General features: G+C 47.1%; 1 protein-coding gene across 1 annotated transcript; it reads right to left on the minus strand.

Moving 5' to 3' along the window:
• Positions 1-9,732: 9,732 nt before the first annotated feature.
• On the minus strand, positions 9,733-12,871 carry LOC146185579 (uncharacterized). Its single transcript, XM_084607864.1, has 2 exons — positions 12,549-12,871; positions 9,733-10,170 (listed from the first exon to the last, which is right to left on the minus strand). The coding sequence occupies exons 1-2, from the start codon at positions 12,869-12,871 to the stop codon at positions 9,951-9,953; spliced, it is 543 nt and encodes a 180-aa protein (XP_084463990.1). The 3' UTR covers positions 9,733-9,950.

The following is a 12,871-nucleotide window of genomic DNA, read 5'->3' on the forward strand; positions in this document are numbered from 1 at the left end:
CCACTGTGTATAGCTCTGTTGCATCATTGTACCAGTCGGCTCCATGCACATCTAACTCCTGAGCGACGTGCACTCCAGTGGCCACTTCTGTGTCCGGAGTGAGATGGTGCTTTATAGGAATACATCTGAAAAATATTTAGAAACAATTTTTATGATTTCATGGTGCATCTATGATGTCCCCTCGTGAAGGAAAGACGAGTGCACCTTAGAAGAGCTGGCGGCACTAGATGGCAGCTCTACCCACAGAAACAAAACATTCACATTTTCTTGTTTCACCATGTATTTAGGCACTCATTCACTGACAGTTGTCATCTTCTTTGAAGATGACCATGACAGAGATGCAATGCAGCTTCGACACTACCTTATTAAAATGTGATTGGTGCATGTTGGGAAGCAGGACAGATCTTTTTTTAAACAGGTGCTCTACCATCTGATATTTTTCCATATAGCAGAGGCTTCTCTGAGAGTCCAACATATTGTGATGTGTGCTACACTGGCTCGGTAGTAAGGCTGTTCAATCCAAACAGAATTGTCTACATAAAAAGCAGCACTGAAGCAGCATGACAAGCGAACAAAAACAAAGCTTATTCTGCCCGGTAGTCGTCAGTAGTGAGTTCTTGTTGCATCATTTTTGCTGAGTTTTCATCACAGATGTTTTTCTATCTCAAAACAACTGTAATGGCTGCCTTCTTGTTACACCTGCTGTTTGGCGCGAAACGTAATACCCTGCTTGATTCCTTTGCCACGTGTCATTTGTTATCAGTGCCACCAGGGAACTATAGGTACGTGACAATGGTATTATTTATCAATCTTAATCGGCAAGTGCTTAAACATCTCACAAATTACATCAACGAATGCTGGAAAAGAGCAATTACCCAAAGCGGGGAAGACGGCAGAGAGAGAGAGAGGGAACTTTATTGTCGGAAGTAGAGCTACCGAGCCTTCATAGTGGAAGAGCCAAAGTTGCCGTCAGCTGGTGGCTTGCGGCGACTTCTTCAGCGCGGTTTACGGGTGTTCGCGTTGAGCAGCACTCCTTGGACTCTAGTGAGGGCGCTTCTATGCCCTGGACTGTAGTGAGGGAGCTTCTACAAGAGCCTTAAGGCTCTCGTAAAAGCAATCCCCTAGGATATGGTTAAGACCGGCTTTTTCCCCACACCTGGTGCAGGATGAGCTCATGCTGTCGAGAAATATGTGTGCGGAAACCACAGGGTTGGGGAAGGAGTTGGTCTGTAGTTTCCTCTAGACGATTTCTTGTCTTGTTGGGGATTTATGTGGTGGTGGGTATACTCTCATAGGGAGTTTGAAGATGTCAACTTTATTCCCAAGTCTGAAAGGAGGTAAACACGAATAACCTGAGGCTAATCTCGCTTCCGGCGTGCGCAGGGAAGCTGATAGAGAAGACGGTACAAACGCGGCTTTCGTCGTAATAGAAGATAAAAGTATGCCTTACACGATGTTCGGGATTAGGGCACACTTGTCAGCCCATGACGTGCTGTTACAGATGAAGATGGAGGTCATCATTCCCCGTGCAAACGCAACAACTAGGACCATATACTGCTCTGGATCTTAAAGGGCCACTGTCCAGGGTAGGACCTTTTAAGCGTTTCGATCAGGTACCGGAGATAGTCTGTCGCGCATCGCAAAGCAGAAAAAATACTAATCAAAGCTCTCTCATCCTCCTCGTCGGGAAACCAGCTTCCACGTTCTCTACGAGCCGCAAGGATGACGTTGTGAGGGTCTGAGGGAGATCATCTGTATCCACATTAATATTATTTTGTCAGCTCACCCCTTATGTAATGTCCTCCGTGGACCTTTGAGGAATGATAAATAAATAAATGAGGGAGGACTGTGGGTGTCTACCGCTCGCTGCGCGCTTTTCCCTCGCCACGGCCAGACTGAATTCAGCGGCGCGCGCTCCCTCGCCCGTTTTTTTTTTCTTTGTTTTTTTCACGCACGCGGAGTGCCACGCTCCACCTCCCGCCAAACGCGGAGGAGGAAGGGGAATTTGTCTTGCGGAGGCTAGACGACCGGAAGAAGAGTGAAAAACCTTTGCGAGAGAACTGGAGGAGAGAAACGCGACAGAATCGGGTGATTGCGGTGGCGGTAACTGCGTTATTAGTTGCTCTTTTCAAAAACATTTCGCGGTCTTGCGTTCTGGGGGCGAAGTCTCAGTCACCGGGGAAGAAATTTTCGACCGGAGGGTGGACAGTGGGCCTTTAAGGGGACACTCGACAAGGTGAAATACTCCAAGCATAGAGAAAATTACTGTGCTACTCACTGTGGAAAGTGTAACTTTATTACATTAAGGCTTTCTTACAAAATAGGCAAGCACACATAAAGACTGGTGACACGAGGTCCAGTCGCTACCAATGGACACAAAGGGGACGCCTCAGGGAGCGGTCCTTCCTCCACTGTTCTTCGACGTAGCCCACATGCACCTGCTGGAAGAGCTTAAGAGGAATCCGCCACTCCCTTTACGCGGGTAACATACTCATATGGACAACGGAGGGCACCTGGGACAGATGGAGAAGGCCCTTCAAAGGGCTGCCACTACAATTCAGAGATATGCGGGAAGAGTGCGGACTGCGCTGTTCCCAGGACAAGTCAGAGCTCCTCGACCTGCGAAGGAAGACGACAGTACTGCACCGCTGGAAATATCGGTCTACGACACACCTATCCCCGAGGTGGATACTGGTTTCGGGGCTGCTTACCAACATCAAGGACTTGAAACGCAGCAGCGATCACCAAGCTCCGAAAAGTGTGCGAGCAAGTCATCTGTCAAGGCGAAAATCGTAACCGGTCCAACTGGTTTAAGGAACAGTTCCCAGTTGATGGATTCCAGTTGAATTTTAGTTGGATATCTAACTGAAATTTAATCGTATCCAACTGGTATCAACTGAGAATTGTTCCCTAAACCAGTTAAGTCATTTGCGTTTTCGTGTGTTGCAAGAAGAGGATACCCTTACACTAATACAGGCCTTTATCACCTGGAAGTACGTAGTATTGTCACCTGTGAACACCTGTGAACACCTGAACCGCGCCGCAAGGCAGGGGAGAAAGGTGGGAGGAAAACTGGATAGAGAGAAAGATGAGCCGTAGTGGAGGGCTTCGGAGTAACTTCGACCACCTGGGGATCTTTAACGTGCGCTGACATCGCACAGGGGGAGGGGTGGATGGTGGCTGTTCCTGGCCCTACGGGGCTAGGACTGGTAAGGGACTGCCGCTTACGGCGGGGCCTAGCCTGCCACCGAATTTTTATCTGTTCTAAGCCGTCATTGCACCCGCTACCGTTGTTGTTGTGGCTGTCGGAAGAAGGAAAAGAAAATGCACGGGCCTGCTACTGGCTCTGTAGCTGAGCCACCTCCGCTGCCTCGTGCGGACAGAAGAGAGAAAGCAGATAAGAAAGAAAAAGAAGAGAGAAAGACGCGCGCCGCAATAGCCGTCGTCCACCATCTAAGCGGTGGCGGGTGCAATGACGGTGTACAACAGATAAAATATGATGGAACAGCCTTCCTCACCACCTCCCCCGCTACCGCTTTGGTGGTGGATGAAGTCTGTTGAGGCGCATGTCTTTCTCTTTTCTTTTTCTTCTCTATTTTCTCTTCTGTCTGCACGAGGCAGTGGAGGTGGCTCAGCTACAGAGCCAGTAGCAGGCCCGTGCATTTCTTTTTCTCTTCCTTCAGTTACAACAACAACATCGCACAGCAGCCGTATGCCTCTTCGTTTCGCCTCCATCGAAACGCAGCCGCCGGCGGTCGGGATCGAACCCGGGAACTCCGGCACAGTAGTCGGACGCCTTACCACTGCACCACCGCAGGCAAGTGGCTCCCCGCGACAAGTGGCTGGGAGACAAGATATACCCAAAAAATGAAAGAATATTCCTTACGCTTCCGCTTCCCAAAACATGCACCCGAAGTATCATCATGCTAGACTAGTGGCGAGGAGCAAAAAGATGAACGAGTGCTATTCAAGAGAAGAAGGAGCTAGCCTTCTTCGTGGATGCTGCGGGTCCTGTAGAGGGAATATCAACAATCTCAGTTGTGCACCATATGTAGGTATTCGACGGGCTTTAATTCAGTTCGCAATGGGGAAACACTGGCTATGGAAGAGGTGATAGCCCTAGCCGCGACGTACTCCGCATCGAAATACATTGTGACAGATTCCCAGGCGGCTTGTAAAAACTTCATGCGCGGCAGAATCACGCCGCTAACCTGCAAAAATTTGAATCAATGTAGGATGTCAGCTGCACGGGAGGAGCTGATAAAGGTGTCAGGTCACCAGGGAGTTGAAGGAAACTGCGCGCAGACGCTTTGGTCCGAGCTTTCCTTCCCGGGAATCCTTCTATGTCATCTAATTTAGACTTATCTTCTCCGTTGACATTTTTGAAGATAATTATTCGTTTGCATCTTGAAAAGCAGACATTCCCGATGCCTTCTAAGGGTTCTAATAAATCAGAAGAGTGCCACCTTGGAAGGCAACAAATTATGTCTTTTAATAATCCAGCTAAGCTTCATGCCAGTGAGCCCGACTCCTTTTTGGCGCAGTGAAACTTTTGTGGCGAGAAGACAAACTTATACCACATGGTATAGGCTTGTCAGAAAATAACAGTATTGGCGTAACAAATCAGCAACGGGGGAGGGCTGGGAGGGGTCCATGTCCAACTCGGACGATGAACAGTGAGAAAAAATTGTCGAAAAAACACGAACAGCGGCTTTCACTAACAGTGTCCTGACTAGGGAACCGATCAGCCGTCCCTTTATATAAACTGTTGTGGCTCGAATTAAACATTTTCATCACCACCGCCTAAAAACACTGTCGGAGCACTGGCGTCTTCATTTGCTGGTTAGCTTTTCCTGACACTCTGAGTCACCACTCTTGTACATGTATTTAAATCCTTTGCACACCTCACCACTTTCCTCAGGCGTTCTTCATATACTGTGTGTGCAAATTAACTTGAACAAGTGACAAAAATACAAAATACTGTAGGAAGACAATGGAAACCAGTTGCATATTACAGACAGCCACTGCGCGCAACATAGTCATTTTTTAACGTGAGAGCGTTAGTACCACCATGTCGAAAAAAATATATATACTTCGGCGGCGTCGACCGTTTGACCACTTGCAGACATGAAAAATAATGACCATGCATCTTGCCAGCTTTCGATGCCAGAGCGTCGGAAACTCCTTTCCGGCAAAAACTGTCCAGTGGCGTCGACGGTTTCAAGCCTCACGTACCCTCGAATTCGAGCCAAGGCCTCTGGCATATTGTAATTGGCAGGTGACAAACACCGGGACCCTTGTACCCGCTGTTTCAAGCACACAGCCTTTAATAATCACGAGCATGCCTTTGTCAGGTGGTAGCTGACAGGCGATATGGCCGAACATATATAGCACGGAGGAAGGAAACAACAGTAGGTCGTGGAAACCAAGGAGTTCTATATAACCTCCTTGGTGGAAACAACTTAGGAGAGGCCCTGACGTCACTTTTTTGAAGCCGACCGGATGCTGCAATCTCTCCTTCTCCTTTACCCTCTTCATTTTCTTTCTCCGCGACGCTCACGTACCTCGGGCCCATAGCAACGCTGTTGCTAGTGGCCCGAGTTTTCATAGCAACAGCGATGCCGTTGCTAATGGCCTGACTTGGCTAACCCTAAATTTTGACGTCACTTCGGCCACACTTTCTTCAATGCATTGGGAATGGTGGCGCGCCGGCGCTCATTTCTGTTTCGTTCGTGGAAGTCGCCGGAAGTGAGACGGGTCGGCGGGATGTGAGACATCACGAGACCAGATATGGCATGGTCGAGTTGGAAGGATCGAGCTAGCCACCATAATCGAGCTACCAACTCGAGGAGCTCCTTTCATATGAACGTGTGAGATGAAAATCGAACACAGCGGACCCTTTCACCATCCGGTTGAAGCCTTGCCGCCTCGAAAAGTCTCGAGGATACCACTGAGAGACGACATGTCCACTTCTTTACCACAAGGCTATGATGCTCCTACTGAGCCCCAAGGAAATGTCGGCAGCTACAGGACATCTCATGTGGTCTAGGTCACTTCAAAGGAACTTGTTTTTGCAAAATAAGTGATTCAGAATGTGGCAATAATGTCTCTGTCATTTTTTTACATGGAGGATGGGGTTGGGGGGTGAGGATACCATTGGGAGCTGACATGTCCACTTCTTTGCCACAAGGCTATGATGTTCCTACTGAGCCCCAAGGAAATGTCGGCAGCTACAGGACATCTCATGTGGTCTAGGTCACTTAAAAGGAACTTGTTTTTACAAAATAAGTGATTCAGAAAGTGGCAATAATGTCTCTGTCATTTCTTTGCATGGAGGATGGGGGGGGGGGGGGGGGGGGTACCACAATTATATAGCATGCTATAGCAAACACGCTCCAGCGAAACGTTGCATGAATCGCATTTTTAATAACGTTGTTTTTTGCCTTAGGGCATAATGAAATATGTAAAAAAAAATTTTTTTAAAGGGGTTGCTATTGAGTAGTCAGTTAAGGTCATTTGCCTAAATTACAAAATACTGAATTTAGACAATAAATGGGATTTTCGAAGTTGAAGAGCATTTTTGTATATACGCAATAAAGAAATATTCACATCTCCAAAGAAAGCTAGAGAAATACAAAAAGAACCGCGAGATGAGCTCATTCGCGCACTACGATCGTGCTGCTCTCACCCGTGGCCTGCATGAGCGAACCGGATCCGTTTCGGTCGGAACATGAGGGCACAGTCAAATGGTATGGCCGTATGGCCTATATGTTGGGCATTGTTTCAGCCAAGCCATAAAACGCCACTTTGTTGGCATGTTTCGTTTACAACGACGTATCTTTTATCCTTCCAGCTTGGTAGACTTCACCGCCATGCTCGCTGCACTTGTTCCGTCACGCGCACGGAGTGGCTGAAGCGGGCGAAGAAGCCATCGCCAACATGTACCGGCCTACCTCTGAACGGGACGTTTAAGTCATAGCCACAGCTGATTTCTTTCGCTCAAACCACAATTGAGAGCAGCACCAGAGTCATTGATGAACTGTGGTAGCACGATCGTGGTGGCCGAGTGCGCTAGTCGCACGGTTTCTCTTTCTATATAGCGATATTTATTTGGAGCTGGGAAAAAATATGCATGTGAAGCTTTCCTCATCGCATGTATGCGAATGAGGATTTCGGAAGGTGTGTTTCAAATTTGTAAATATATGCCGTTTATTACCCAAAGTGTATATATTGAAAATCACCTAAATAACCTTAACTGTTCGATTAATTCCACAACAAACAATTGTCTGTGGGGCTCGGTTAATGTAGTGTCAGCAATACGCATCCTGTTTATTCCGTCGATTAATTCCACAACAAACAATTGTCTGTGGGGCTTGGTTAATGTAGTGTCAGCAATACGCATCCTGTTTATTCCGTCGCCTGCCTCCTATTTTATAGCCTTTGGCTCCAAGTCAGCGGGACATATCCGCTAAATTTTACTATGAACTTCCCGTGCTTCGGACGATGCTTATGTCCACGTCCCGTTGACTCGATATTGTGGGTTTGCTGCAGACCCCTAGCGCTAATCTTCCAACAGCATTTTTAATTTATTCCTAGCCTCGACTGAACTATTGCCCTTAGACACAAAACCGGGTTTCCAAAAATAAACCCTTGCACAATGATTCTTTTTTAAATACCTCTCAGTCTCAGTACTTATATCTGTTGTACCGCTATAATGCTCGAAGTTTCATTATTGCCTGATCTCTTCGCCCTAATAACATTTTCATGCATTTACATGCGCATCAGGACTTTTGTCTGGGATAATTGAAGAAACAACAACGCAGAAGAATGTGGAAGAAGGAACACATAACAACACAAGCGCTTGTAATGTGTTGCGCAACACATGACAAGCGCGTGTCTAGTCCACGTTCTTTCATGTTGTTGCTTCAATTACATGTATATTTGTCCTTCATTAGCCCATACTTCAGAACATTTATATTCAGCCTGCCTGGGTTTCTCTTCGCCTTGTATTGTAAGCACCTGATCAGTGGGCTCGTTAAATGGTGTCAAACCTTACCTCCTGCACAAGCTTAACCTAGAGCCTGTAAATCTTCCTGGCTATCAGAAAATAGTAGAATATCGTCCACAAGCATTTAACACGGCAACTTATGCTCTACAACCATTCCGCCTAGTTTGTATTAGTGATCACAACCTTAATCGCTTACTTTCTGGTAACCTTCTATTCATGATTGTGTTTTAAATGATTTGAATAACAGCGGTGATAATGAGCAACTCTGCCTTAGCTCTTCTTACCTCTTTCCATGCAATTTCAGCTTTATTATCTCGGTATAGTATAACGTGCCACACAAGCTTTGACGTAGTTTATCTTGCTAGATGGTCGATGTATTTGACTTTGTCGCTGTGTTATCGCCATCACCTCTCAGCGGCACACTAAAACCTGATGGTCCTTAGAAAAATGACCCGCCATGTTTCGTTCGGTTCTACAAGTGCGGCACCATCTGCAGGACTTTGTTTGCAATAGACGGGACATAGTTCAGCTAGTGATTTGGGTCGTAACCATTCGTTCGTGCTCCTTCGTGAATGTGATGTCAGTTCGATTAAGAGGAAGTGTGATCACTGTGGAAAACAATAACTGCCGATTTTTCTTGTTTTCTTTTATCGGTTTTCGTTTTTAACGCAGGAATTACTGAAACCATATACGTAACCTTGAGCGAAAATCAGGTCTGCGTGCCTCTCAAGGTGTAACATTTCGACGCTTTACACGACCAAGGAAGTGACGTCAACCAGAGAGGCAAAACGTGCATTCGCTAGCTACACTTCCCCGGTAGACTTGACCATTTAGGGAACAACGTTACATGTAGGTTGTACGGGGTTCATGCTTTATCATATCGGCGGCTATCTTTCGCTACATCCTTTGACGCACCGTTGCGATATTCCTGTGCTAGGCCAAAAATAACTGCCCGGTTACCTTAACTCTAGAATGGAAAACACGTTCATGCCGCGTTGTAAGCCCAGTCCATGTCGGTGTTTGCTTCCCGATCTGTGTCGTGTCACAGCAGACGTGAATTGCCCATTTCAGTAGAGCAATCACTGTTGCAATTTAGTGTGACTGCTGTCGTCTTCACAGGCAATTCTACCCCGCCGGGGTGGCGCAGTGGTTACGGCGCTCTACTACTGTTCCCAAGGACGCGGGTTCGAATCCTGGCCTCGGCGGCCGCTTTTCGATGGAGGCTGTGCTATGTCAGTGCACGTTAAAGAACCCCAGTTGGTCGAAATTTGCGGAGTCCTCCACTACGCCTCTCTCATAGCCTGAGTCGCTTTGGGACGTTAAGCCCTATAAAACAAACCAAACTAAACATTCAATTCTATAGCGAGGTCACAGGTGAGCGAGACATTATTTTTCTACTTAGAATGCATGGAGTCCAACGAGGGTTCTGTGTAGTGTGCGACAGTATGATTTGGTGCAGCGCACGACCTCTGGCCTGGTTTATTGATGCGCCATTCGGCTCAACCATTCGCACCTTATATCGTGTTTAGTGTATATCTCTAAACCTTTCTTTGCAGAGGCAGCCACTTATCGCGCTATTACCCTCTTCGTGAACTCTTTTCCTTCTGAATGAAAATCCTTCAGCCTTTTATTTGGTTCGATTAGACATGGTGAGGCGAGTTCAGAAAATGGAGGACGGCCACCACAGCACGCATGAAGGAAGTATGAGTCTTGTATGCAACACCCAGTGTGAAACGAGCAGCTTTAACAAGAACAGTAAGGTTTCCAAGTGAACAGTTGACCGCACACGAAACATCGTTGTGTCTGCTATTCACATGCAAGTCCCCTCAAAGGTCAGTCCCGGTAGATGTCGGTCTTTGCCACTTTGTCGGTTCCTTTTGTGGGGAGAAGGACGGTATGGCCGTCCTTGCGCAATGAGGCTGGCATTGCAGCGACGGTCCTTTTACAGAGGGACATCCTGGAAGCAGTCCTGCGGCCACGAGTCCGAGTCTTCCTCGCTCGGAGACTCCACAAAGGGCGACTGCTCGGCCTCAGCAGAAGCGGGACTTTTGTATTCCTCCTTGGGTGTGGGCGTCGCCTCGCCCGGACGACGAAGCGCCAGTCGAAGCGCATGTACCCATGACGCCAACTTGTGGAAGCGTTGTCGAGCGCGGACGGACCACCTGCGTGCCCAGCAATGACATTTCTAATGCACGTCTAAGTGTTGTTATCGCGTTCTTTCAATTTCTCATCTAAACACCGACCCAATGTGAAGCAGAAGACTCGTCATCTTGTCTTTCACTGCCGCGACCGCAATGTCTAAGCAGTGGTTGATGCAAAGGGAGATCCGAACACAAAGGCAGAGGGTACAGAAGTATGATATGAGACGCCAAAAATAGTATTCGTGAACACTACTCACCAGCCGAATTAAAGGCATTCTGATTTATACTTCAAAAATATATAAGCAGAAGCGCCTCGGTTATTTCACGAGCTGTGAATTTCTTCAACCAGGGTAGTAATGAAGTGACGTGATGTTATGAACAAATATAGAATTCTGCCCTGGTCTAAATTTTAAGCACAGTTTAAAAGGAGAAATGTCATATAACCACCTTGCGAGAAAACGCTGAGGTAGCAGCCTCACACGGCAAAAGTTACGAATTGTGGTACCGAAGTGCACCTTTAAGGAGATGTAAACTGCTGTGAGCGAACATTATCGCGCGATTGGACGCAATCACTCCTGGCAACATTGGAAGCGCTAAGACCGTTTTTCACATCGAGCTTTATACTCACTGCTGCGGTAAAGTGAATCGTGCTCCAAGTGAAAACTACCTCCAAATTTTGAGAGCTGATAAGCACGAGTAGAAGACAAAATCAAAGTTCACGGTCTGGCATCGCTTCTTATTTTTACTTCTTATATGGTCCTCTTCCCTGGGCCAAGCCTCATGGAGCAAAAGACGATTTCTAAGAGGTCTTAGTACTGTCTCTACAAAAGGTCATTTCTATATTTAAATTCCATCAGAAGCCGTGCAAATCCATTTGCTGTGGTTTAGTTTCGGTTAAACCTAGTAGGAAGAGATAGCTCCGGCCGAGGCGCGCGGAGCACCTCTACATATACTCGAGATTGATGTCAGCGATCATGTGTCTCGCCACGCAGCTGCTCACGCGTTAGGCTACTTCCCAAATCAGTTGACCTTTGACCTTGACCTTGACCTTCAAATTGATCTTGACTTTTACTTTTACTTTTGACCTTGGCCTTTGGTGGGATCATAGCTAGCCAAAGTGGTTTGACTTATCTGCTGTCATACGGGCACTACGGATCGTGATCGTTAACGATCGTGATTGGAGTTTCAAGCTCGGTTGAGATGCACCATGCTACAAGAACGCGCTCATTTCCGATCGACAAGTTAGATCGCTACACGAGGTGGCGCTGCACGCGCAAAGAGCACCAGGATTTGTTTGTAATATATATATCAGTTTACATGTTCTAAACAAACCGCTCACATGTGGTTCAAGGTTCACACAGCCGCCTGGGATATATATATATATATATATATATATATATATATATATATATATATAAGCTTGGTTAAAACTTTGGTCTCCTTTATCTGACCACAGCTTCGTGGACGAGTGTATAGCAGCTGTGTCATCCATCGCGCACGCAGGCACGCACGTGGTGTCGGGAGTTTGAACATGGCTTTGCAGTGCATATCACAAAAGTTTTAACACAAAGCTATTCATTTTAAAATTGTACCTGTTAGATAATATTTTGAGTAATCTTTACTTTTAATTGCTCTATTTAATTAATATCTGCGAACGAGGGTGGCAACGGCAGTTCGATCACGGTCGAGGCGGTAGTGCAGGATCGTGGGTGATCGCGACTGAACTCGCCGTTTAGCAACGCCGGATCCGCATCGAGCTCGATTTCGATCGACTTGATTACGATCCGAAGTGCCCGTGCGACAGCGGTATGAAGTTCCAACTTGACCTCTAAGCTGTTTGAAGGTCGTCGGAAGCACACGGTGAACTTGGCTTTACCTCGCGTAGTGAAGCTATCGATTCAAAAGTTAATTCCGTGTTTCGCTTAGCAAGACCGTTTATGTCATCATACGCTTTTAGATTATAGATTTGAGATGGATGGATCGTAAGGTTTTTTTATATCGAAGCCGCACTGTGCTTTATAAGTAACGCTATAGGATCGAGTATGCGCATATCATAGAGCATTTTGTGGTGCATGAAGCACAATGAAAGGCTGCAGGTATATCTAATTCGCTTATCGGTATCTGTTCCGGCTTGCACTGCTGAAGTTGTGCTCAGCACCATAAAAGGGCGCCCGTGATGCCATTTGAATACCTTCCATAGCGGAAAGATTATTTTAACGTATTCCACAGTTTAACGTCTCGCAAAGCAGTATACATCTCGAACTGTTCTGCTTGTGCTCAATACTCTAGCTATTGCTCAGTAGCACGAAAACGCATGCATGCTTTCTAAATTCGGTGAGCTTGAGCGATATGTTCCTGGACTGCCGTTGATTTCTGCACATCTAGTCCACGAGACATACCGGGATGGTCGGGCCTTTTCCGGAGACTGCTTTGGCTTGGGCTGGCCATGCAGGCGGCTCAGGAAGCTGATGAACTTGAAACGCCTGCAGCCGCCGCTGTTTGATGCTGCACTGGCTTCAGCGTCCGAGCAACCGTTGCGACGCCTGTGTGCCAGGCACACGGGCACTTCCTCGGAACCGCTTTCTCCGTGATATTCGCGTGTTTGGATCAACTTCTGGCAGCACTCTAACAGTTCCTCCGGAATGCAGTCGCCGGCGGCCCTTGGATCGCAGTTGACCGTGACGGTCTGGCAACTCACGTAACGGCTCATCTGGACCTCCAT

The sequence above is a fragment of the Amblyomma maculatum genome, chromosome 6, assembly GCF_055883805.1.
Source record: "Amblyomma maculatum isolate TAMU_Amacu chromosome 6, ASM5588380v1, whole genome shotgun sequence".
In the NCBI taxonomy this organism is placed as follows: domain Eukaryota; kingdom Metazoa; phylum Arthropoda; class Arachnida; order Ixodida; family Ixodidae; genus Amblyomma; species Amblyomma maculatum.

Excerpts from the sequence above, each read along its gene's own strand:
- LOC146185579 (XM_084607864.1), bottom strand. The coding sequence starts at position 12,871 with ATGGAGGTCCAGATGAGCCGTTACGTGAGTTGCCAGACCGTCACGGTC. Across the intron at positions 10,171-12,548 it reads GAAAAGGCCCGACCATCCCG|GTGGTCCGTCCGCGCTCGAC; the intron begins GTATGTCTCGTG and ends CTGGGCACGCAG.